Source organism: Spermophilus citellus (assembly GCF_964194105.1).
Source record: "Spermophilus citellus genome assembly, chromosome: 10".
Taxonomy (NCBI): Eukaryota; Metazoa; Chordata; class Mammalia; order Rodentia; family Sciuridae; genus Spermophilus; species Spermophilus citellus.
The window spans coordinates 34,715,383-34,742,935 of NC_138197.1; the positions used below are offsets into that span (position 1 = coordinate 34,715,383).

At 35.0% G+C, this 27,553-nt stretch overlaps 1 protein-coding gene across 1 annotated transcript in view; it reads right to left on the reverse strand.

Annotated features, from left to right (window-relative positions):
- Nucleotides 1-1,867: 1,867 nt before the first annotated feature.
- LOC308658617 (alpha-2-macroglobulin-like) overlaps nucleotides 1,868-27,553 on the reverse strand; it is a gene marked incomplete at its 3' end in the record, with an annotated part of 43,067 nt that continues 17,381 nt past the window's right edge. Inside the window, exons 14-35 of the mRNA XM_081311437.1 lie at nucleotides 26,683-26,825; nucleotides 25,925-26,074; nucleotides 23,451-23,615; nucleotides 22,804-22,900; nucleotides 21,264-21,372; nucleotides 15,550-15,778; nucleotides 14,592-14,718; nucleotides 14,143-14,264; nucleotides 13,629-13,680; nucleotides 11,133-11,216; nucleotides 10,679-10,855; nucleotides 10,273-10,360; nucleotides 9,360-9,516; nucleotides 9,000-9,074; nucleotides 8,162-8,342; nucleotides 6,103-6,326; nucleotides 5,110-5,328; nucleotides 4,838-4,965; nucleotides 3,939-4,029; nucleotides 3,242-3,310; nucleotides 2,183-2,285; nucleotides 1,868-1,917 (exon numbers count right to left, since the gene is read on the reverse strand). Coding sequence (XP_081167563.1) covers nucleotides 1,868-1,917; nucleotides 2,183-2,285; nucleotides 3,242-3,310; nucleotides 3,939-4,029; nucleotides 4,838-4,965; nucleotides 5,110-5,328; nucleotides 6,103-6,326; nucleotides 8,162-8,342; nucleotides 9,000-9,074; nucleotides 9,360-9,516; nucleotides 10,273-10,360; nucleotides 10,679-10,855; nucleotides 11,133-11,216; nucleotides 13,629-13,680; nucleotides 14,143-14,264; nucleotides 14,592-14,718; nucleotides 15,550-15,778; nucleotides 21,264-21,372; nucleotides 22,804-22,900; nucleotides 23,451-23,615; nucleotides 25,925-26,074; nucleotides 26,683-26,825 — 2,840 coding nt within the window. The remainder of the gene's footprint in view (nucleotides 1,918-2,182; nucleotides 2,286-3,241; nucleotides 3,311-3,938; nucleotides 4,030-4,837; nucleotides 4,966-5,109; nucleotides 5,329-6,102; nucleotides 6,327-8,161; nucleotides 8,343-8,999; nucleotides 9,075-9,359; nucleotides 9,517-10,272; nucleotides 10,361-10,678; nucleotides 10,856-11,132; nucleotides 11,217-13,628; nucleotides 13,681-14,142; nucleotides 14,265-14,591; nucleotides 14,719-15,549; nucleotides 15,779-21,263; nucleotides 21,373-22,803; nucleotides 22,901-23,450; nucleotides 23,616-25,924; nucleotides 26,075-26,682; nucleotides 26,826-27,553) is intronic.

Below are 27,553 nucleotides of genomic sequence, written 5' to 3' on the forward strand. Positions count from 1 at the left end.
AATTCACTTTACTAGGGTTTAGTAAAATATTCACTTTACTAGGGTCTACTTGGGCTATGGTTTCTAGTTTCTAGCTGCTTGTAGTTATCTTTTAATCTCTTTGGTTGTTGGTAGAACTTAGTTTCTTGCTGTTTAAGAACTGAGGTCACTGCTTTCTTGACATATATTTCCTTTTATCCTTAAGTCAACAACATGTCCAGTCTTTTTTGTGCGTCAAATCTCTCTGACTTTCCAATTAGTGAATCTCTCTATCTTCTAATGGCTCATGTGATTGCACTGGATTCTCTTGGATAATACACAACATTTTCCCTGTTTAAGATCCAACTGCAAAATTTCTTTTGCCCCGTAGTGTAATATATTCATTGTAAGGAATGAGGGTATAGGGCCTACTGCCTATCACAACCATATAAAGAAACCATGTAAAGGAATCACCAGTGGAATGAGATAAATTCTACTTTTTTATTTTGGCTCAGTCTGGAAACAGAACTAAATATTGCTTGAACTTCAGAGTTCTTTGAAGTTCTTAGGGAATATTACCTACACCTTCTGCCAAACTCAATATTTTCAGTTTAGTGCCAAATGAAAGCTTGGATTCTAGGACTGCCCCTAGAAAGTATCATGCTCGGAATCTCCCTTCTTACCTTCTTTTTCACTCTTTCTGTACAATTACTGGAAGCTTCTGCTTCTACTTTCATATAATATTTTAGTATTGACTGCAAAGGAAATAAGATATCTTAAAAAAACATGAGATTTTGGATTTTGGGAGCTCTGATTTTTGTATCTAAACATCTTTGTACCCCAACACTTTGTATCTATGCTTTAATCCTGACTCAAAGTTCCAGAAGAAGGCCTAATATAGTACTCCTATTTGACTTTGTACCATAACATATATATTCTCTTTTCTGAGAAAACTTGCTTATACATGTATCACTTCAACATTTTTAGTCTGTTGTCCATTATTGAATCTGATACCCAAAGCTGGTCACCCTTAGCAGTTGGCAGATTCTGGTCTAATTTAGGACATATAACCCCCAAGCAGGTCAGGATCTGATTTGTTATGCTGCTTTCCAATATAACCTACCCAATTTTGTATTTTACTTACTTCCCTTTAAAAAGTCTCCTTTAGTCAAGTCTATCTTTTTATTTTCTCATAAAAATACACTCATTGTTTTTTCCTTCAGGCATTTCTATAACCAAACACACTATAAATTCTCCTCATATATAATCCAACGCTTTTTTTCTTTCTCCTCTGTGAAGCTTACTCAGACCAACATTGCTAAGTTTTTTCATATTCTGAACTCATTCAGCCATCGATTGCTGTTAATTTTTGTCTCAGGTTTCTATTTGGAATCATAGAAAAGGGAGAAATGATTATTGAATGAATGAGGAAGCAATGAAAGAAACTGATAAGAAAAAAAGGTTTATTTATCAAATCTTTGAAGATGCAAGAAGAGTTTCTTTTCTGTGAAGTCCTGTGAGCAGAGACTATATAGCAAAGTATTTTTTGTTCACGTAGTTCTCAGGCATTTCCATGATCTGTGATAGTGGAAAGAAAAGGAAATTAAGATAAACTTGGATTTCCATGAAGAGAAAACATTCCTTTCCTTAAATTTGAACATCATAGTGCCTAAGGAAACCCAATTAGTAGGAAATGAAATCTATTATATATAATTATCCTATAAGCAGCCTTCTAAGCCATCTGAGATTTGACAGAGTCCTTGGTTCTTCTCAAATGCATGTTTTTCTGCAACAATACACAGTGTGAGCAATATAATACCTATGAAGAATATTTAGCCAGAATTTTATGAAGGAAGAGATTTGGGAGACAAACCAGAGAAATTCTGACTTCATTTTGAAGGAGTATGAATCATTTACCTTTGCTGCAAGGAGCACTGTACTCAGCAATTGCAAACTCATCTGAAAAAACAAATATGAAGTCAGTGAAAGAATCTTTGCTGTTTGAAGAACTTCATTGTATCAGAAATGTCAATGTCATTCACTTGATGCACTACTTACTACCTTATATTTTGTATGTATCAAAGACAAAAAGGGGAGAATCAAACTTGGAGACAAAATGAAGTGATAAAGAGAATTTAATGTAATAAATCACCCCTATACATTTTTTAAACCTATGTTTCTGATGAGGAATTTTAATTTCTATGTGAAAGTTGCCCACACTTACCTGTCTCATAGTAATCATAGACTTTCACTATGGCTGGTTTCAGATCTCTTACTGTAATATCTTGCAGAACTGTGAAGGACAAGCTCAGTGTCTGATTTGACACCTATAAAGCAAAAGAGAGTTAAATGGACTTTCCAGGAAGCTTTCTTTTCTCCTTGGATGAATAAGCATTCATCTGCTTTTTTTTGGGGGAAAAAACCCTTTATCAACTAACTGCATACTACAAGGTCCTTAAATTGTACAAAAGTCCTTAGACTAGAAGGGAAATTTGCCAAAACATTTCTTAAATAATGAACACAATTTATATAACTTCCATCAGTGCCATCTTGTGGCTCTGTGCATGGGGGAAATTCTATATGCTTTTTGTTGGTTAACTGGCTATGTCCTTTCTTTTTTTTTTAACTATTCAAAGATTTGGTATAGTTTTGCTTTTCCATTTTGTGGAAGTACTTGTGTAGACTTGAAGAGGTATGTAAATGACATACCACTGCTGGTTTGTTTAAGTTTGTTTTTGTTTTTAATAGTGATTTTGCAAAGTGTGATTCCTATCAATATAGGCATGCATAAACTATGTTGCCATACCTATCTATAAAATCACATTGATTTATTGGTGAACTGATTATCATTGGTGAACTGATTATCATTATCTTTATTATTATTGGTTTTTATTATTTTATGATCCAAGTCTAGCTGAGATTGACAGTGTTTTCCCCTTTTATATTGTTGATGGGGATGCTGATATAATAATTGACTAATTGCAATTGGTTACTTCCTTACATTATCCAGTATCTTCAAAATAACTTGTGGACATAATGAAAACATTTTGTAGAAAATCTCTTGCTTATAGGGTTCAAGAAATATTTATATCCAAATATTAGAATAAGCTACTTCTACTCATAATCCCAGGTTTAAATAAAAGAGAAGAAAAACATTCATTGGAGTTCTCAGATTTCTAGTTTAGAAGGGATGTCTACAAAGTGCATGAACTTACTTCCAAGGCAACATCTTTAGAAGGATTTTTATCTATATTTTTTTCAGCTACACTGGCAGGGCTCTCACCTTATCCAGGTAAATCAAGACATGATTGTTGCTGACTTCAGTCCGGTTCACATGGTTCAGTCCTTCAAGCTGAAGAAAATTAAAATAACACAATGTTAATAAAATAAATGAGACCCCTAGAGGATCCAGAGGGGGGAAAATTCTTATTCCCAATTCCTTCAAATGCTTTTTGTAAGTAAAAACATGTAGGAAAAATAAAAGTTAAAGGTAATTTGGATGAAGAGTTTAGTAGTAGTATGGCACATGACCCATGGTAAAATTGATTTATCTGAAAGGAACTAAATAGCCTAAACTTGGGAATTACTCCTATTTCATATTGTTTATTTGTGATGGAAATTTTTTGTTTTATTTGACTTAGAGCAATCTCTTCTCTTAACTTCTGTAATACTTATGATAGTTCATGTCAGTCATTTTCATGTTTTTTCATGCGTTTATGTTCATGTGCATTAAGATTCTAAGCTCTGTGCAAGCAGGAACCTATGATATTTTTTACCTTAGCCATCATGACTTCTGACAGAATACTCTGCACTTGGTGGGAACTCATACAAACATGCCAAATTGTAATTGTGAGTCTGGAAATAATATAAATCATTGATAGAGGTTGATTTAATATTGTTTTAATAACAGTATTTTCTTAGTGTAGGGATACATAAAACATTAAATAGAACAGAGTATCCTGGGCTTATAATAAACCTACCATTTTCACTGTTGGCTTCAGGGGGATGAAGCCAGAAACCATCTTTATATCAGCAATGACCATGTTGGAGACAGGACGACTCCCAGTGTATCTAAGAACCCAGCAAAGGAAGGGATTAGGGTTTTCTATGTTATTAAATATTCCCGTTTTTCTATGTCATATTAAGTACTCTACAAAGTACACATTAAATCCTCCCAAATATGCCATCCCAATGGTTAGAAAAGTGGTAGTGCATAAGAATTTTTAATAGGACCTGTTATAGCTATAGAGACCAGCCCTACTCCAGAACTGATTGAATCAGAATTTCAAATGTGTGGATTCTGAGGATCTGTGTTTTAAGAAAGCACCACAAGTGGTTCTCTGACTGGGGGCCTCTAATCTATGCCAGATGTTTATTACGTACACTTATCTTAATCTTTTCCCAGCCAAATTATAATATTCTTACAGACAGATACTTTTTTTGTGAGGCCGGTAGCTATTTAAATGTATATAAATATATTTCCCTCCCAAATTGATTGTATTGTATGTAACTTGAGATTTATTTATTGCCCGTTGGAATTACAACCAAAGATTCACTCTTTTCTCCTATTCAAGCTTTGCAAGAATTCTCTCTTTGCCATAACTATATCAAGTACAATAGGATTTCAGGATTTCATTAGATTGAAGGAATTCAGTAACTTTTAAGTAACATTAGACAATAATAGGTCCTAGAGGCAGGGGATGGACAATTTAAACTTCATCACCAAGAAATTCTATTGCATCAATATGAAAGAATACATTACCTTTTAAATAAATGCAGTGTGAGCACTTACTGTCACAATGTTTAGCTTGATGAGGAGTCCAAGTAAGAAGACTGGTTGTTACTCCTAGATTTAGGTGATATAGTCAAAAAATCTTACCTGATATTCATGGAGATCTGGAAGGTGGTGTGGCTTTTGGGTCCATCACAAGTTTGGGGAAGAGTCAGTACCTCTAAAGCAAATGGGAAGTCTTCCTTGTCTGGGAGAATATTGTATTTCAAGGATGTCTGTGGAATATTAAAGACAGAATCTCTTTTTTCCTCTTATTCTTCCTCAGTTCTGATTTGCCTCCATGGTTTGCTGAGCTAGGATTTTTGGGTGATAACAGATACTGTGTAAACCCTTGTCTTCCTTTACCCTGAGAGTCTCACCTGGAGATAGACACATCCTTCTCCCGTCACTCTTGCACTGTATTCCCCAGGCACTGTTGGTAAGGAGACCTGCTGTAGTAACAGGCGGTTGTTGTTGTCCACTTGGAATTTTGAGGAAAATTTCCCTGAAGACTGGATGGTGACCTGTGCACCTTTCCCAGTCCTAGTAAAAGTAGCTGCTCCATATTTGGATAAAGCATGGAGAGTCACCACTGTGTCCTGAAAGAGGAGTGGGAGAACCCACTTAGATATTGCAATGGTTTGGAAATGGTTTGTCCTTTTGGGTTCACGTGTTGAATGTCTGGTCCTCAGAGTGGTGAAATTGAGAGGTGGTGGAATCTTTTAAAAGATGAGGCCTAGTGGGAGGTCCTTAAGTCATTGAGGGCACTGCCCTTGGAAGGGATGAAGGTAGTTCTTATAGGACCCCTTGGTAGTTCTTGTAAGGTGGGTATTATTAAAAAAAAAAAAAGAAGCCTAGCCCCATCCAGATATATGGCTTCCTTGTTTTGAGATGTTATCTCATCTTCATGTTTAGATACATGGTTATATAGTTAGACTTAGGAAGTTGGATGGGTAAAAACAATTCCTTATGCTTCTAAGAATGAATGTGTACTAAGAGGCAGATGGGGGCCATGAAATGTGTCAGAGGACCTGAGAATGGAGATTCTCAAGGCAAGATGATTGTATTTAGAGTTCCCGTGAACAGTTGTGAAGGGATTCCTAAAACTGGAGAAGAGCTGGTAGGAGACTTCCTCCTTGTTCTGCTGATGCCACACCACTACTTTAGGGAGGCAGAGTTTTGAAAACAGGAGACTGTGATAGCACAGGGACAGGGTGCCAGAATTCTATGCATTTTCTTTTTAGTCATCTTTGATTTATATAATTATCCCTAGATACTGACAATCTTTCAAGGTATTTTCATTTTCATTTTTTTCTCCTGTGTTTGTCTTTATCTACTTGAAGGTTAATTGAAGATTCTGGCAAATAACCAACCTGGGTGGAGGAGAAACCACCATGGGAATTCTGTTGCTTTGTGATCCACTTTACAATGGGCACTGCAGAAGTCAGGTCCTCTGAGGTCGGGGCCGGCTGGACTGTGAGGAGAGTGAGGAGCACATAGGCCGTCATCTCCACCTCAGCAGAGGGAGCCTGGGGTTGGTACAAAAGTCCCTGTGGTGCCTTGGGTTTCTGAGGCCGTGTCCAGTGGATAGTATTATCTGGGTGGGAGAAATAGATACTCATAAGTGACTAAATATTCATATTTATTTTAAGATGAAAGTATCCAAATTGGAGCTGAAGAGAGGGTTTCTTTCTGATTGTAATATTTAAAACCTCATAGAGACACGTTCCCCTCAATGAAAATATGAACTTGGTGTATTTCATCCAAGTTAAGGCAGCTAATGTTGCCAGAGTCAGAACCTTTTGCCATCTGTACTTTGAAATAGTTACTACAGTTGGGATGGCAGAGCAAGTTCTCTCACTGGTCGCGGCTATTTCCTATTTCTGATGTTGTTTAAACCATATCTAGAATATGTCAAGATTTTTGTCAGGCCTGTCCTTAGAGGTTTCTTGTGAGTATCACAGATCACATGAAATAATACACTTTACACTCATTAGATTTAAAAAGAAAAAAAATTAATCCTTAAAATACTAAAAATTGAACTACTACATGAAATACCACATGGGTGTGAAACATTGGGAGCAGTGGGAGCTGATGTTCACTACTATGAGATGTCGACTGCTCCTTTGGAGCAATTTGGCAATATTCAGAAATGGAGAAAGTGTGTTTAGCTTATGATCAAAGTATAATTTTTGGAAACACATGTACAATGAGATAAACACCTGAATATTTACTGTAGTGTTGTTTGTAATAGCAAAAGGTAACAAAGGATTCATGAGGAGAAACTCAACATATAAATTATAACCTAATTATATATTATAATATATTGTACAGCAGTGAAAAGTAATGAACTAAAGTTACAGGGACATGTGTGGAGATTGACATTAGTATAATGTTGAACTTAAAAAATAAAAGATGAACAAACATAAATGTAATACTGCATATCTAAAGGTGTGAAATGTGAAAATTATAATATTACTTAGGAATATGTAGCAGAAATATAAAGAAATCCATGAAAATTGTAATGAAAAATTCAGGATAATGACAACCTCTGATAGTAGAAGTGGTAACATAGGGATTTTTTTTTCTGCATTGGTAATACTTTATTTCTTACACTGGGAGAGAGTTATATGGGTGTTTCTAAATATTCTTTATGCTTTTCTTGGTATATCTGAAACATTTACCAAATATTAAAGTACACTGCTAAAAGACAAAGGTAGAATACATTTTACTGGCCATTTAATATCTGCATTTTATTTTCTATTTCTTTAATACCTCATATAGACCACAGTATATGTAGAAGAATTTTGTGAATATGAATAGATTGGTCAACATTATTGGTATTGTGAAATCAGATTAAAATATCAGAATTTGTTCATGGGGCAAGTCCATGAATCTTTTCTTATGTTTAAGATGATATGATGGCATTGTGTAAGGGTTGGGTATAAGGAACTGATATCTTTGTAATAATAGCTAGTACTTTTATAGAATTCTCTTGGCCATATATTCTACTAGTGTTTTCCATGTATTCATTTATTTACTACAACAATCTTATGAGATAAATTATATTATTAGCCTCATTCTACTGATGAAGGAACTGAAACAGACAAGTTGCTGACTTGCCCATGATCACATACATAAGATACTTTGAAGCTAGTCTCCAGAGGCCAAACTTCTCACTACTAAATCTATCATCTCTTATATTTTGATGTCTGATTTTATTAAGGTATCCTGAATCTTATAAAAATATGATGTGGAATATATATAAATATGATGTGGAATATATATGTATATATATATTTATATTTATATATAGTGTAGATAAAAGAAGAGGGGATAAGGATCATAAGAGGTAGGAGTAGGGAAGTTTTGTAATGTAGTTCTTGATACAGAGAATGTGGGATGAGAGAAAGATATCAGGTGTTCTCTCACCTTCTTTTACAGCTTCCTCATCAAGTGAGTTCAATATTTCTTTCCTCTTGTCCTGGTTACCTGCCAGGGCAAATGCATAGGCCAACAGTGTCTTGGTGTAGACATGGGTGCCATGGGCTCCTTCCTTTGCCGACTTCCAGGCTGAATCCAGGCAAAACAAGGCATTGCGGACAACAGGATGCTGTGATAGGAGAACAAAAAGTAAAACTAAGCTATGTGAACAGGGGTGCCAGCATTCCCAGGTTATCACACAGTTTATGAAACAGGAGATAAAGAAGTTTTTTGAATACATTTGTTCATCTGTTCCTCATTCTAATGGATATTGAAAGAATAGATTTTGCTCTGCCATTCTCATATACACACATATACACATATACATTTTTTGTGGTACTGAGGATTGAACTCAGGGTGTTTGACCACTGAACTACAGCCCCAAGATTTAAAAATTGTTTTGTTTTGAGACAGGGTCTTGCTGATTTGCCTAGCCTGTCCTGAAACTTATGATCCTCCTGCCTCCACTCCTAAGTAGCTGGGATTACAGGCATGTGTGACTGTGCAGGGTGCTATTCTTACCTATGCAAGCCCAGAAACATAGACCATATCTTTAGGATTCTCTGGAGAAAAATCCTAAAGGGGGATATAGCCCAGAGGCATGACTGGGAAAGTACAAGTGTGTCTTAATAGATTGGCCAAATTCTCTATTGGTCTAGAAGTCATTGACACTGCTTAGATGAAAGGCTGACAGTTGGGTTTCGGTAGGTTAGTGTTTCAGAGAGCAGGTAAGGGGTTTTGTTGCATGCAGAACTACTCTTTACCAGGGAAATGAGGTGGTACCTACAGTGACTGAGAGTGGAATCTCCAGAAGGGCTATGGTGATATAGGCAGAGAGGGTGACTTCATCTTTTACTCCTCCCTGTGAATATGGAAAAGGAAAAGACTTGAATAATTTAACTTTTCAGAATCTCATTGAACAGCTTGTTCTACTGAGCTGTGTCATGGAATTTATTTTTATTCATATCCATCCCCAATGACCTAAAGTATCACAAAAATTCTAAGTTCCATTCCCTCTTTCTTGGTGTTATCCAGGTTTTATTTTCCTTGGATGACTTCTGCCAGGAATTTCTACATTGTCACTTCTTTTCTTCATCCTTATAGATATCCTAATGGACACATCAAAACTAGCCCTGGAATGATTCACCTTTATGGCATTGTTGAGCAGTGACCCAGAGCTCCTGAAGCAGCCATTGTCCTTCTGCTTCTGGGAGAGCCAGGTGAGGGCTTGGGTAATGTGTGTTTCATCAATGAAGATATATTTTCGAGCCTGGGCAAAAGTCTTCAGTACAAAGGCTGTGAGCCTGTCGGGGAGCAAGTGATGATGATGTTATATTGTCAGGAGGATTTTATAAACACATACCAGCAATAGGCTTCCTATGACACTTCTCTACGTAGAAGAGTAACATAACAGGAATTTTTGTGTATTTAGAATTCCTCTCTCCTTTAGTCTCCTTGTATATGTAGGTCTCATTTTTTTCCTATAGGTCTGGTATTTGCCACAGGAAGTCTAAGCATTTCTAACTTACTTATTTTTCTTAGTTATTTCAGGAGGAAAGGTTTTAGATCTCTCTTTTCTTCAGAGATTTTCTTCTATACCTGACAGAATCTTCTATAATCAGCTTTTTAATGTAATAACTTTTAACTGGTTTTTGCCTGAGGGATTTAAAGCATAATGTCTCATATCACAGTGTCCTTAATTCTTTTCTCCTTTTAGTGATATTTTTCTCAGTCAAGACAAGCATGATCTAAGAAAACAATAAAAATTGAGTTAACATGGTTTATCTGGAAGTAATATGTTCACTGACAATGTCATTTAAAAACTCATGGTTATGGGAGCCAATTTAGAAAAAAACACTATGTATATTATCAACAGGGTAAATTTGGGGAACAAGTCTAACACATTGTATTTAAACATCAGATTTTTGGCTTGTTACTTTGCTAATTTTTCTGTATTTATCTAGCTAGTATATGTCTAGAGTTTCTGTGAATACAAATGTGGTAATATATGAAAAAAATTGGTACAGAAATGAGAGTTCATAAAATTGCCCTTCACTTACCAGGTGTTGCCCTGCTTCCTGCCATATTTCTCCCCAAAGGTGCTATAAGAGCCATCGTGGTGCTTGTAGTTTAACTGTCTTTGGTAACCTGGAATGGAAGGTTAGTGAAACAATATGACAGATAAATGTGTATTCACAGGCTAGAGACATTATTAAAATGCTTTGGCCTCTCTTGTACCTTTTGCTGAATATTTCTGTCATACTTTAGAAGGTTTTGAGTGCTAAAAATTTTATTGGAGATTGGATAGTTTTTGTGAAATTAACCATCAGAGTATTCATACCATAGTAGCAATCATGGTAGGATAAACTGATGTATAATACATAGCATTGATAATTAATTCAAGCGTACTGGGAAATAAACTGAAATAATATTGTCAGCTTTCCACTCACTCATTCAGTAACTCACCAGTGTTGAGATAGCCAATGGCTTTGGATTTGATCTCTGGAGTCAGCTGCTGTGTTTCATTTAGATAATCCAGAACATAGATGTTAGGAGCAAAGAGAACCATATTCTGTTCTCCACAACCATAAGGCATCTGGAGGAGATTCTGTGTGTTTTGCATTGCAGAGCCCAATATATCTCCTATGAAATGGGAGAGAGGGAAGTCATAAAGTTTAGAGATTATACTCTATCTGAAGTATTAAAAGGAAAACAGTAATTAGCTGTGCTTGAAAATAATTAGGATTTTTAGGAAGGTGTATTTCATAGATAGAAGTATGATCGGAAGCAATAAACAAACCCAAAGAGGGAAAGAAGAAAAACATTAAAATTATATCTGTTAATTTAAATAAATATTTATGGAAAAGAAATATAGTAGAAGCTGTTAATATCCAAGTTCACTTAGGGACTGGAAACTCACCCAAGACTGAGACAGAGGCTCGGGCAGATTCCTCTACTACATTTGGTGGCAACTTCAGGGATAATTGTTCAGATACCTCAGTGCCTAAGGGAAGAAACAAATCAGTCATAGGGAAACTATTTCTGCAATATATGTTTCTGAAGATGCAATATATATATTTTATGATCCCTCAGTTAAAATTATGACTTACTCCTAAATTATTCCTGAAAAGTTGGTCTTCTTTTTTGTAGAACAGTTTTCTTTAACATCTTATACATGGCTATTGGGATTCTAAGATATTCTGAATTTCATCCCTCAATACATTTTTTCCCCTGTATATAGAGTTTCATTTCAAAACAGATTGATAAGACCCTTGTAATGTTGTGGTTCAGTTGCGTTCATCCTATGGCTAGGATAAGATCATCTATTTTATTTTTGGCTGCCTTCACTCTCCTTAATCAATAATGCATTGTATAAGGAAAAAAATCCCCCAACAAAACCTGTATATATACATAAGCAAAGGAAAATTCCCCCAAAGCACTCAAATTCTACAATAATCTTATATTCTTTCTTCAATTTTCACCTTAATGATTATAGTATTTTTATGAAGACCTAAAAATGGGTATGAGGAGATGAAGATGAATAGCATTTGACTTCTTGAAAATAAAATAATTACTAAAGATGGATATATGTTTCTGTTTAAATGTTGGTGGATTATGTGAAGATGAAAATAAGAGAAGTATAGTATTTGCTTTCATATTGCATCCCTTATCATAAAGTTAATATTGAAAATTTTGTAAGTCAACAAACATCATTAGCAAACTGAAAAGAAAAATAACCAAGAGCAGGACAACATTTTGACTCATTTAAAATTAAATAATTGCTAGTGATGAACATATATCTAATGCTGTTTTTAATCTTGGTGAAGTACAAGAAGAAGAAAATTAGAGAAGTGTGGTATATATCTTCTCTTATTCATAATATTTAAGGCGTATATAAGAAATAAGATATCATAAGAAAAATTTTAAAAATAGCCACATAAATGAAAATATATGCAATATAGTCAACTGATAAAAAATCCAGTGTCATGCAAGTAAGGCTAAAAAATTAAAATATTCAAAACACAAATGGTCAAGTGATGTAAAGGCAATTTATAAACATGCAAAACTAAGCTTATGTTCACTTGTGATTAGGGAAATATAATTTAAAACCACAACAAAATATTTTTAATACAACTTTTTTTTGCAAAAAGGTGGTAATTAATGATTAAGTATACATTATGGAAATGTATACTGTTGGAAGTATAAATGTAAACTAAAGAAGGGATTGCTTTAGTTCCATTAAAACTAAGACTATAGCATATATCCACCTTTTCCATAGAAAGTTGAACTAGCAGATATCTGGAGACAAGAACAGCTTTTTGAAACCTCTGATACTTGGAAATAAGTCTGAGAAAACTGTGTGGTCCAAAGAATTGAATTAAAACCAAATTAGAAGGATAAGACGAATTATCTCACTTTAACCACATCAACTCACTCCTCCAGGTAGATACAATACTAGAGGAGAAGTTTTCCCTGAGTCCGTGGTTTCTACAGGAGGAAAAGAATCAGAGGCAGTTATCCAGCTCCCTTGGCATTCCAAGATGCTTTCCAGGGAGCCCACTCTGGCTTCACCTCCCTGGGAATTCAGGGGATAATATTACAGCTGGACCACATGAGTCAGGCAGAAATTAAAAAAAAAAAAAAGAGAGAGAACTCATGGTGAAAAGCATATGGATCTTGGTGCCACGTATGTGTTTCTGTTCCAAAAGCTTTTTATGCGACAGCACTACCCATACCAGAAAGAGGTATTACAAGAAAAGAAAATTATAAGCCAATATCTTTTATGAACATAGATGTAACAATCCTCAAAAATCTACTAGCAAATTGAATTCAACAACTCATTAACAGTATCATTTGCCATGATCAAGTGCGATTTATCTCTAAGTATATTTTAACAAAAACAAATCAATAAATGTTACATATCACTTTAATAAAAGGGAGAACAAACACATGATCATTTCATTGGATGAAGTAAAAGCTTTGACAAAATTCAACATCCTTTCATGAAAAAACTCTCATCAGATTAAGTACAGCAGGAATATACTTCAGCAAAATAAAGGCAATGTGCCATAATCAGCAAGGCCAGACTTGTGGTTGCAGCAAAGGGCGATGGAGGATTAGAAAATAAAAGACTCACACATGCAGAGTTTGAAATAAAGCTGGGATCAGGTGGAGTGCTGCCCTCTGATGGAGAAGCAGATCTAAAAAGTTATGCCAGCCATCTTTATATATATCTCAGTATCAGGTTAAAGACTATGCAAGCATTAATCTTTGTACTTAGGAAAGTTACAGAATTAGAAACTTTATCAGGTATTACCTCACAGTGAAAGGGACAAAATATACAAAAATTCTTTGGACTTCAAACATTATACAAGCTGTATTTAGTGCTATTTTAATCAAAATAGTTGACTCTTACCTGAGGGACAAAGGAGTGAGTTGAATGTTACTTCCTTCTCTAGTCCTTCAGGCTTTAGGGAAAAGAAAAAGAAGTTAGAGATAATCATAAACTGACTCTCAGAGCATGTGTACTGATAAACAACAGAATTTTGAATACTAAAGAGAAGGATTTGAACTGCATTATATTATCAAGTTAAATATAAGCATTATGAAGGAGACATGTTGATAGGTGACAGCATGAGGGAAAAATACAGAAAACATGTCATGAGAGAGAGACAGACAGACACACACACACACACACACACACACACATACACATACATGAGACAGAGTCTGAGATGGGGATGATAGGTAGATAGGAATAGAGAAGAAAAATTTTAAGAAACCATCATATATTATTATTGTAATTATTAATTATATCCAAATATGTGTAGTATGAATGTTATTATGGATTATATATTATCCATCTCTTCTTCCCTAACCTGATTCAGTGCTGTTTTTGTATGACTTATCAAATGGACAGGTTTACTTACTTCAACCAACAGTAGCTTGATGATTGTGTCTTTCTTTCCATATTTAGGGACCATAGCCACTTCACTCCCACAGAGCTCCTGAGACTCCAGTGCTTCTGCACTCACAGTGAAATTCACATTTCCTAAAAAAGCAAAAACAAAAAAGCAGTAGAGATAAGTACCATCTTTCTTTTCCTCTGTGCTTCTGATTTCAAGATTTATAAATGTTTAATGCTCTGTAGGCTTATATTTCATAAAAAACATAAGAGCAGAAATAAAGCAACATAACCTAGAGGCCTCTGATACTGAGAATATAAGGTGGAGATGGAGGTGAGGAAGTGAGGGTATTCTTCTAGGAATCCTAGAATTACAGACCTCCTACCATCTGGAGGTCTTGGCTTGAGGAAAGTAACACTGAGACACACAATCCTTGAGTAGAGAATTAGAGACTCCAGGAGTCTGTTCCTCACCTAATGACTTTGGAGTTACTTCCCAGGACACAGTGTGCCGCCCATCACCACAGACGCAATGAGACCCTTGCCCCTTTTCCACTGGGACAGCTAGGAATGTGGGGGAGGTTTCCAGCTGTATGCGGACCTGAAACCACACAACAGACAAAAAGTTTATAAGTAGGAGACCAGAAGGATAATGGTATTGAAATAAAGAATATTGAGGGAATGGTTAGGTGTTGGGGTACTTAGGCTTAAAGATTTTATCAGTGAGCACTGAATAACTTTAGAACCTGAGTCAACTTAATCTTAGTAATGTTGGTTGATCTCAGTATTCTAGGGGAGCCTCTTCTTCCAGATGGTGGGACCAAAGGTGAGGCAAGGTAATGCTGGCTCCTTGTCTGTATGAGCTCTGCTTCTGTGATCTGGAAGCTTGGTCATTTTTCTAAGCTCTCCCAGCAGAGTTTACAAGTCTATAAATAGTTATGGTTTCAGCACAGGTAATGTGCTCACAAAGAACTTTTAAAATGAGGTTGAGCATAATGAATAAAGTTAACTATGTAGGAATATAGAAGGTGAATCTTAGAAAATCTGACATGAGCAGGAACAGCATTGGTATTTGTTGTCTATGTCAGAAATCTCCACCCCCGCCAAGTGTTGGAAATAGAATTCAGAACTTTGTACATGGTAGCAAGTACTTGACCACTCAGCTACACTTCAGCCCACCTCAAAATCATTATATTGCCCAAACTATCTAGCTTTAAAGGGTTATAATAAGGGTTAGAAACTTGTTTTTGCAATTCAGTACTTAGAGATAATAGCAATTATAATATATATATAAGATATGAATATCTCTCTGATGGTATTCACTTTCTGTTGATCACATCTTGTATAAAAGAGTTTGTCAGTATTCCTAGAAATGCAATTTTTAATTTACTTGACTGCTGCCTTATATTCAATTTAGAAAAGACATCCTTACCCGGATGCATTTGGGAAGGTAGTTCAACACAGTGGCCTTGAGTGTGAAGGCCTCTCCACGGACCACAGAGTAGGGCATTGTGAGCTCCACAAAGAAGGGCTGGAAGACTCGGAGAGAGGCAGTGGGAGAGAGACCAAGCCCAGTGTCATTGGACAGGCAGAGGGCCCCTGCCTTCCACTCAGTGATGGTGTCAGGGACAGTTCCTCCTACTTCAGCTACACCCGATGAGCTGGGAGGAAGGTAATGTGAAGAGCAGGAAATAAGTGAAATAAATTCTTCAAGGAAGAGAGGTCTTAAAAAATGATTCTGTTATCATGATTTGAATGCATTTAATAGAAATACCAATAATGAAGAGCATAATTCAGACCACGCATTGAAAAATATAAGGCTTTTCTTCCAACCCTGTTTTTTTCAAGGCTTGTCTCTATCAGAACCTCCTATAGATATATCATTGTAATATACTTTTTATAGACAATATAATTATAGATTAAATAAGTAATTGAAAAGTATCGTTAAATTTTTTTCTATAAAATGCAGGTTCAGCATGGGCAGATTTATCATTTTTTATTTCTGCTATTACTGTGCCTATTTGGCCTGATTTTGTACTTAACCTAAGATTGCTGACCAATAAAGGATCTCATAATTGTTAATCCGCTCAATGCTTGGTTATATTTAGAACCATTCCTTTTTTTCTGTAAATCCTAGAATTAAATTTTTGTAAAATTTCTTAGTTTTGATTTAATTATACCAATGATACTTTATAACATAGTATGTTAAACCTCTCCTGAAAACAGCAATAAGCTTAAAAGTGCTTGGATTTTGAAAAGTTAGCTGAAAGTTCCTACTTCTCCCTAAAATGGGTCTATCTACATGCTTTCCCAGTTATTCCTGAGGGTTGGGTTTCTAATTGGCCTTGTTTGGGAGAGAAGGGACAGGTTAACAGTAGACTTCTGGAGTACAAAATTAGAGTGTGGGCACTTCCCATGCCTTCCACTCCTGGCTTGCTTTAGTGATAAAACTGGGTCTCCAGCTTCTTCCTGGAAGAAATTGTTCAACACATCAAGCACCCCAACTTTTACAGCTCCTATCCAAGTGTCTGGCTCCTAAATCATCTACCTCTAGATGATTCTAGGATTGGATGGGTCTTTCATTCTCAAGTACTCTGAAACCACAGAGAACAAAAAGGTGGTTTTAAATGGGGTACATGAGCACTTTCAGCAGCTCTTTCCTAGGGCTCAGTGCAAAGTGAGCAGGTAAAAACTTTTCAGCACCCAGCTTTTCCCTGGAGAAGGCTTGACTACATACTTAATGCCTCAACTTTCCCAGAGGCTCTCTGTGGATCAGGCCTTCAATTAGCCTGCATTTAGTAGCCGAAGGATCAGGCAGTCAGTCTGTCTCTAGGGACATGAATGAGTATGTGGTTCCTTCCAATAACTCTTCTGATTGGCTGGCTCCCAAGATAAAGCTAAGTGTCTAGCTAACTTGCCTGTCTCAGGGAGCAAAAAATAAAGAACAAAGCATTAAGTTGAATATATGTGTAGTATGAATAAGAATGGAAGCATTTGCCACAGATCCTCTTCCCAGCTTTGAATAGAGTGAATGAAAGATATATTCTAACTCCCAGCTTCTCCTTGAGGATCAATGTAATTAAAGTATCTACCTAATATGCTAACTTTTTCTGCTGCAGTTCAAGAAATTAGCTTCTGTCTTGCTAATCTCAAGACATTGACAGACTTTGTTATACTTTAATCTCCTTGGGTCCATTAAGAATAAGACAATATGGATAAATACAAACGTTTAAGAGGCACCTAGAATATCTGGTTGGGCTTATTAGTGAGGTCCTTCTGCTACATGAGGCCACTTTGACAAAAGTGAGGTATGGTTGCTTTTCCTAATACAGAGAAACCAATATAGAGGGTCAGTGAAAAGGAAGAAACAGGAAAAATTTCAAACAAAAGAAAAAGATGAATCTCCAGAAAGTGACTTTAATGAAATAGAGGCAGATGATACACTCAACAGAGAATTTTAAAGAATAGTCATAAAGCTATTAATTGAGATTGGAAGATAAATGCATAAACAAAGTAAGAATTCCAACAAAGAAAAATATAAAAACTACTAAGTAGAAATCTGGTATCTGAAGAATACAATAATTGAACTTAAAAATTAATTAGAGGGCTTCAACATCAGACTGTATCAAATAAAAAAAAAGGACTTCACGCAAACTTGAAGTCAGGTCTTGTGAAATCATTTGATCTGAGGAGCAAAAGAAAGAATGAAAAGATAGTTTAAGGGAGCTGTGGGACACCATCAAGAAAATAATGTATACATTACTGGAATCTCAAGAGAAGAAATGAGAAAGTGATAGAAAGTTCAACAAATATATAAAAAATGCTCATCATCTCTAGAAATCAGAGAAACGCAAATCAAAACTATTCTAAGATATCATCTCACTCCAGTCAGAATGGCAGCTATTATGCATACAAAAAACAATAAGTGTTGGCGGGGATGTGGGGGAAAAGGTATACACTGCTGGTGGGACTGCAAATTGGTACAGCCAATATGGAAAGCAGTATGGAGATTCTTTGGAAATATGGGAATGGAACCACCATTTGACCCAGCTATCCTTCTCCTTGGACTAAACCAAAAGGACTTAAAAACAGCATACTACAGGGACATAGCCACATCAATATTTATAGCAGCACAATTAATAATAGCTACATTGTGGAACCAACCTAGATGCCCTTCAGTAGATGAATGGATAAAAAAAGTGTGGCATATATACACAATGGAATTTTACTCAGTATTAAAAGGGAATAAAATCATGGCATTTGAATGGATGGTGTTGGAGAAGATAATGCTAAGTGAAGTTAGACAATCCCAAAAAACAAATGCCGAATGTTTTCTCTGATATAAGGAGGCTGACTCATAGTGGGGTGTGTGGGTGGGGGGTGTATGGGAGGATTAGATGAATTCTAGATAGTGAAGAGGGTAGGAGGGAAAGAAAGGGGGGCAGGGGATTGGCGAGGATGGTGGAATGTGATCGACATCATTATCCAAAGTACATATACGAAGACTCGAATTGGGTGTCAACATACTTTATATATAAACAGAGAATGAAAAATTATGGTATATATGTGTAATAAGAATTGCAATGCAAAAAAAGAGAAAAAAACAAAGCACATGTATAAAGGCATGAATTGGCATGAACATATTCTATATACAAAGATATGAAAAATTGTACTCTATATGTGTAACGAGAACTGTAATGCATTCCGCTGTTGTGTATTTAAAAATAAAATCAATTTTTAAAAAAGAAGTAAATAGAAAACTGGATATAAGAGATCTGGAGAACACCAAATAAAATGAATCCAGAGATCCACACTGATACACATTATAAAATTGACAAAATTTGGATAAAAATATTTTTGAAAGGAACAAGAAAATTTCATTTGTTACATAGAAGGAACTTTCTATAAGACTATTAGGATTTCTAGCAGAAACTTGGATGTCCAGAAATAAGTGCAGTCTTTTAATAAATCTTTGCATGTATATTGCTTTTGACATGTCCTGAAATTGTTTTTAGTGCTGTAAGAACCTACCCTGACTGAGTGGAGGTTCCACTGCCCACTTGGAGAGACCTATCCAGGGATACTTCTAACCAAGGAATATATAGGTTCACTATAATCTTTATCAAAATTCTGGATATGTTTGGTGAAATAAGCCAGGCATAAAATGATCTCACTCATGTGAAATATAAAAAGTTGATTTTATAGGAAAAAAGAGTAAAATAATGGTTATTAGAGATTAGAAACGGTGGTGGGTAGAGATGACTGGTGCCCATTTTCTAACCTCTACCTAAGGAGTTAGTTCTAGTATTCTATAGCATAATAATTTATAATTGCAGTCTACAACAGTACATGATGGGTTTCAAAAAAATTAGAAGAGTCCAAAATTTGCCAACACATAGATTTATCTCAGGAGGTGTAAATACTATCATGGTTTGATCATCACACATTGTATACATATATCAAATCATTGTACTATATTTCATAAATATGTAAACATATTGTGTATTAAAAAAGAAAAAGTTGGAGGAATCACACTTCCTGATTTCAAGCTATATTACAAAGTCATAATAATAAATAGTATGATTCTGGCATGAAATAAGATGTATAGAATAATGAAAAGGACAATAGCACAGAAATAAACTCAACCATATATGATTAACTAATTTTCAATAGGCCTCCAAGAAGAAACAATGGAAAAGGAAAGTCTCTTTAATAAATGATACTGGAAAAACTGGAGAGAGTGTGCATGCAGAAGAGTGCAATTGGGTCTTTATCTGATCGTAAACAAAAATCATGTCAAAATTGATTAAAGATCTGAAAGTAAGATCTGAAACTATAAAATTCATGTAAAAACATAGAGAAAATCTTGGCATTGGTCTGGGCAGTGATTTTTTGAATATGACACCAAGAGCACAGCCAACAGAAGCAAAAATAGACAAATGGGATTATGTAAACTAGAAAGCCTTTCACAGCAAAGGAAAGAGTTAACAAAATGAAAAATCAGCCCATGGATTAATAAAATAAGTGTGAACCATATATATGATAAGGGATTAATACTGAAAATGTATAAAGAACTCACACAGCTCAAAAGCAAAACTCCAATGATCAGAAAGTTGGCAAGTTATTAGATAGACTTTTTTTTTTCAAAGAAGACAGAATAGCTTAGAGACCTAAGAAAAAGTTCTTAACATTACTAAACACCAGGGGAAAACATATCAAAACCACAAGAAGTTATCACCTCACATCTATTATCACCTCACACCTGTTAGGATGACTTATCAAAAAGATAAGAGATTAAAAAGTTGGGGAGGACGTAAAGAAAGGGAATCTTTGTGTACTATTAGGGGAACTGTAAGTTAGTACAATCATTATGCAAAGCAGTATGGAGTTTACACACACACAACACCCCAACTATATGATCTTGAAATTCCTCTTCAAGGTATCTACTCAAAGGAATTGAAATCATCACCTCATAGAGATACATGTGCCCCTATGTTTATTACAGTGTTATTCATAATAGCTGAGATTTGAAAACAACCAGAATGTCTGTTGATGAATGAATGGATAAAGAAATTGTGGTACATATATAAAATGCAGTATTTTTCAGCCTTAAGAAAAGGGTAATACTGCCTACCACTTGTGACAATCTGGATGAACCTTGAGGTCATGATGCTAAATGAAGTAAGACACAAAAACACCTGTATGGAGAATTTAAGAGAGTTGAATACATAGAAACAGACTATAGAATGGTGATTAATGTAGGGGTGAGTAAGGAGAGACAAGTGAATGGGTACAACATCACAGTTATGTAGGAGGAATAAATTTAGAGATCTAATTGGCAGCATGAAGACCATGGTTAAAGGCAATATATAATATACTGGAAATTTGCCAAGAGAATAGATTTTAGATTCTCTTACCCCCACCCCCAAGGCAACAACAAGAAATGATGTGTTAATTTACTTGACTGTCATAATAATTTCACTATGTGTGTGTGTATATATATATATATATATATATATATATATATATATCAAAACATCATGTTGTACATTTAAAACTATTTACAATAAAAAGAGGAATTAGCCCAGAAGTAAAAATTGTAAGGAATCTATATTGTTGCATTTACAGATAAAGGAAGTTACTTACTCTACCACCACCAAGTCCCAGATCCATGTCTCAGGGAAGTACTTTCTTACAGTCTCTTTGTGAGATACTGGCGCATCTATCTCCTGAATTTGGTGTATGTAAAGTGGTCCTATGGTGGTGAGAGAAAAGACAATAAATGTAAAGGTAAAGCTTCTGAGAGATTGTAATAAGTGCTACTGAATAAATAGGGCCATAAAATAAAGAGGAACCGGGAGGAGACACTTACATAGTTGGGGGAAATTTGTTTGAGGTGATATTTTAGTCAAATATGAAGTATTAGAATAAATTGAGCTAGAGGAAGAGAATCACAGAGAACACAGTGACCTTTGTAGAAAGCCTTGAATTGTTCTGGAGCAGAAAGACTCTGCGGAGTCCTATGAGACTACTACCCATTGTGCTAAATGGAGACCTATGGCACAGGAGGTGGCCAGGAGGCCAAACTGCCATTGGTGTGTTCCTCTGTGGAGCAAAGAAAAATTGTAATAGATATAGAGTTTTGAGAAATAGTTGATAAGTATGAAAGCGTCAGGATAAAAAGGCTTTTTATTTCATTGTATGTAAGCAGGTCAGAGTTAGGTACAAGTACAAGTAAATATTTAGTAGCCAGTTTTTTTTTTTTTTTTTTTTTTTTTTGCTTTTGTACTGTGGGCACATAACCACTAAGCCACATCCCCAGCTCTTTTTATTTATTTTAGTTTAAGATAAGGCCTAGCTAAGTTGCTGAGGCTGTCTTTGAACTCATGATCTTTCTGCCTCAGCCTCCCCAGATGCTGGTATTACAGGTGTGAACCACCACACCTGGCTAACAGCCAGTTCTTTGCAGAAAATTTGCATAAGTATACTTGTACTTACACAATTTTAGTATAAATCTTACTGGTAATTTATAAATAATACAATCTTTAAATTCCACAAAGAAAATTGATTCAGTATTTTTGAAAGTCAAAGTATTTTTGACTTTCTTTTTTATGTCCTAAACTTATCTTCAACCTTATTTTTACAATATAAGATTACAAATAAATCCTTGATTATTATTACCGATTCACCAACGAAATAGCTTACATCATTGATGAATGTGTGTTTCCACATGAACATTGGCTGATGTTTTGGGAAAGCTGACGAGCTTCTTTACTTGACTGATGAGAATATAGTCTTGTGAGCATTTCTATTTCTGTTTACACTGATCTTATGCCTGGAAACTTTCTCTTCCCTTTCAACCCCATACATCTCCATTTACCAGAAGCAGATTATTCATGAAAGATTTCCTTAATCAGAGCTAATCTTGCCTTTATTTTGCATATCTATACCTGTCTTATAGCATTTTACATAGTCTTCCTTGTGTTCCTTTCAGATTTGCATTTGTGGGAGATCTGAGATAATCTCATTTGGGCTTGTGTTGTTATGTAACCTTCGGCAAAAACTATAGTATATCTGAATCACAAGTTATTTTTTTCTTTTTTAAATGTTTATCACATATTGTCTTAGAAACAATACTTTTATTGGATTTAATACTTTAGGCAAATTAAATCATTTAATTTTTTACCGTCATATGCTGAAAATCTTGCTTGATACGCTGTAGTCTGTGTACATACTTTTGGTTTATGAATCTTTGAGTTTGTGAATACTCTTAAGCCCATATCCTATAAAGAAAATGATCACCTGATTAGTACATAACACACACATATATATTGAATTCAACAAATAGTACAAGTAGCTTAATATTAAAATTTTAATGGTCATATTTGTAGAAGGAATATTAGTATACTTATAATTTCATTTTGTATTAAACAGTAATTATTTTATATAAAGGAAATTTATAAATATCACAAAGCATGAGCTAGGTTGTGGCTCAGTGGTAGAAATGTTTGCCTTGCATATGTGAAGCACTGGGTTCAATCCTTAGCACCACATAAAAATAAATAAAACAAATGAATTGTGTCCATATACATCTAAAAAATTAAAAAAAGCAATGAACTTTAATAAAAAAGGAAACTTGATTAAGAGTCCAGAAGTTCCAGTCCTGGTTCTGTTGCTTTTAGCAGAGCTACTGCTGTTATTGACTTTGGAGGAAGTCATTTGATATTTCTGTTCCATTAACCTCAACCATGATAAAAGGCATTAAAGTGAATAATTTCTCTATATGTGATATTATAAGAACCTTAAGGATTCTCTGCAACATCAGAAATTTACCTGTAGGAAGCTATACATATCTTTTTCATTTGTATTTGACACTGGGGAATACAGGATTCCATTAATATAGACATTATCACGATTGAGACACTCTCCTTGATCTTCGGCCTCATTCAAACTTTCAGGGAAGCCAGTGAGGTCCTTCACTGGTAGAAGCTTATAAACCTGTGCAAACACAAAGGACATGGGGGCTAACATACTTTTTTAGAGCAAGGATAAAAGAAAAAGAATAATTACCACTCAGTATTTAACAGTACAAATAGCATAATATTAAACTTTTAATGGTCATATTTATACACACTAAACAGGCACACACACACTAAACAGGCATATGACTAAGTATTGTGTGCATCTTCTATATAAGACAGGATAATATTTTCTAAGGTATTATTTATAGAAGCAAAATGCTCCAGATTCACACAAGACATAAATCTGCAAAATACTGAAAACCACACTTTCAGATTCATTTGAAGGGTAGAAGTAAGACAGACATAAAAGTGCTGATAGGTGCATGGCACGATATTTATAGAAGCTTGAAACTGAATAGATGGGCAAAGTACGTGTTGTGATGAACTTAGACAGTTTCTCAAAGGCAGCTCTCTTAACATTCCCCCTTGCCCCTTCCTGCTTTTATTTCTCTCCAAAGTATATATTGTCGTCTCATCTCTGAAAATGTAAATCATATATATATAACATACACACACATATAGATACATATATATTTTTGTACTGGAGATTGAACTCAAGGGCACTTAACTACTGAGCCACATCCCCAGCCCCCCCCCCCCTTTTTTATTTTGAGACAGGATCTTGCTAAGTTGCTTAGGGCCTTGCCAAATTGCTGAGTCTATCTTTGAACTTGTGATCCTCCTGCTTCAGCCTCCTGAGCTGCTGGAGTTACATACAGTGGTGGACACTGTATCTGGCCAGACCTGTTTTTTTAATCTTTCTGGTAGTTCACTACCAGACTCGCAGCATTTAATGTAGTGTCTTGAACACAGTAGGTATTAAATATGTGTTAAATGAATGACTTATTAGTAGTAGGAGCAAAGTATTTCATTAATAAAACACTAATCACGGATTGAGAAGAACTAGCATCCTAATAATACTTGAAAGCTTCTGTGTTATTATTAATAATTTAATAATAAAGAGTTGTTACAGTTTGGGTTGGGGTCACTCAGCACTTGCCTAGCATGTGTGAGGCACTGGTTTGATTCTCAGCACCACATATAAACAAACAAATAAAGGTCCATTGACAACTAAAAAAAAAAAAAACATTAAAAAAAGAGTTGTACAGTTTAAAAAAACCTTTGAGAACTTAAAATTGTTATGCAAACATAAAACATTAATTTTTCCATATATACTTATGTTTCCACTATTGCAATATACTTTTAATTCTTCCTTTAAAAATACCTAATAGCTTCAACTAAAATCCCACTTAGAAGAACCAAAAAAGTAAGAAATATATCCTCATAAGTTTCTATTTTAGGGAATTAAAAATATAAAATTTTCCTTTGTAAATTTTTGATAGAAAAAAACTTCAATAAGCTGTTTTTCCAGTTTGTCTCATATTGAAAATTTGAAGATATGAGCAGCAACCTGTGCATGTTATTAAGTAGTTAAGTGAAATAGCATACCATTTTGCTATTTCTTTTATTAACACTGTATTTAAAAATATCTGACTTATCAATGTCATTTAGCAGTTCACTTTTGGTAATTTTTAATCATCAGAGACTATATATAATTTTTTAGAAATTATTGAGATAGTCATCAGCTTGAGATAGTCATCATTTCAACAGATTTAATTATAGAAACATGAATCTGAAATTTCATCTAGTCTGTGCAGTCTTAATGCAGGAAAATGTATCACTTTCATTAGGATTTTCAGAATGTTAAAACTATTATTGGTTTCACGAAGCTGAGGGAATTCAGAGGCTTTGTGTAGTACATGGTCTCTTCTACATTAATAAATATAATTTACAAATAACTTTTCTGATTCCTCAGAGTTACTTTCTTTATTTGTGTATCTGTCCTTTTCTTTTTGCAACCTGCCCTGTATTCTCATAGCATTTCTTATATAGATGGTCTTATACAATCATATTTGGGTTTGTATTGCCATGTGACGTAGAGCAAGAACTTTACTATATCTGAATCATAAGTCCATTTTTGGTTAATTTTTATTATATTTTATGTTTTTAAAAATTCTTTTATTTGGTTCAGTACATGGTGCAACAAATTTTTATTAATTCTTTTGAGCTGCAGAAGCTAGTTTTGTATGTGTGTGTGTGTACAGAGAGAGAGAGAAAGAGAACATGAGAAATTATGTACAATTATCTTTCACATATGAAAGAGCTCAAAATTATTAACTGATAGATAGATATAATTTTAATAGATCCTGTCCGACTCAAGCATTTCTTTCTGATCTAAGCCCGTTGCACAGTCCTTCGTGATCTCTGAGGCTGTCAGGAACTCACCGATGATGCAGAGAGCTCAGCCTCGGGCCTCACGAGCAGCACACTTTGGTCCACGGCTCGGAGAGCACAGAGGGACTGAGGAGAAGCTGTGACTCGCAGGTGGGCATGTGAGGCTGGAAGAGTTTGTACTGGTCTGAAGCTCAAATCCACCTGTGAATTTGGTGCAGATGTCAGAAAAGCAAATTTCCAGATTAACCATGGGTTCACTTGCATTTCCTGAGTGTTCCTCAATTTAATGCGTAACTACTTTGTTTGCCTTCCTGGTGACTGGTATTTTGTAAGTACTAAGGCTTTTTGTCTTCTGTACTTTACTTTGAATCTCAAGATTCAGTAGAGGCATTGAAATGACTTATGATTTATAAACTACTAATTTTGAGGTGTCATTTTTTATTCTTTCATACACAATGAGGTGCTTATTAATTTAGGATGGAATGCAAATGAGTCTAAGTGCTCCTGTTTTTTTGTTTTGGATATTTGTGGTCTTAAAAACTTGGTTGCATACTTCCCAATATTTCTTCATAAAAAAAGGGAGCAAGGTACTTTGAGCTGTGACATGTTAAAGACAATGGTATATATAGAATTTTGCAGAGTTAGTCAACTGACATGGCTTCTTAATCTGATTCTGTTGTTACTTTGCTGGTTGTCTCTGGGGAATTCATTTAAACCCTTTGGCCTCAATGCTCACACTTATGAAGTAATTCATAATTATAATAACTATCAATTTTGAATGTTGAAATTTTATGGTTTGAAGCACCCACCTTGTTTGCCAGACAATTTTCAATCTCATATTTTGCAGAATCTCCAACCATTTCCCCATCAGGTAAAATGGCATAGATCAGCAATCGAGCAAACGGAGCCAAGTCTGACTCCACAAGGAAGGTCACGGAAAAATGGCCTTTCACTGGAACAGAGAGAATGAGAGGATCAGTCATGTGTTATACATCTCCCCAAAGCTGAAATAAAATCATTGTGTCACACAGCCATTTTAGGAGCTTGGTCTGGTTAATAACTGCTTCTATGAGTAGATATAATAAACAGTACATGTTAATAAGAATCCTAACTTTTGAAAATCTTCCTCTCCTACATAATTCACATGTTGATTTCTCACCAATTTTAGCTTTAGCTCACTTACATAAGACTCTGAACTAAAGGTGTGGATACATCTAACTTTGGTACCATTTGATGTAGACCTCACACTAGGAGGTCTAGATCAAAGGGAAATAGAAACTGAAATTATGCTAAGAGTTTAGCACATTGTATTTATACTCATATCTTCTCTCCCCTTCTATGAAAACAAATATTTCGTCCTTTTATCAGAGGAAGACTATGTTCCTTTGGAAGTTTTTTTTTAATGCCTCTGTAGATTATTTAGAGGTTGCATTAAACATTCCTAAGTTGGTGCTTTGTGTTGGTTCAGAGATGTCAAAAGAGTAGTTCATTTATAGTTTTCCAGTAACTCATTGCTTAGATTCCTTAGAATAGGAGAAAACCTCAAAGATTTATATTGTTCCATATTTGTTTATGGTGAGAGGCCCATTCAACCATGGAAGTACTCAATTTAAAATTTGAAAATCATAACTACCTTCAAAGGAGAAATAAGATACGTATTAAGATATCAATGATTTCGAA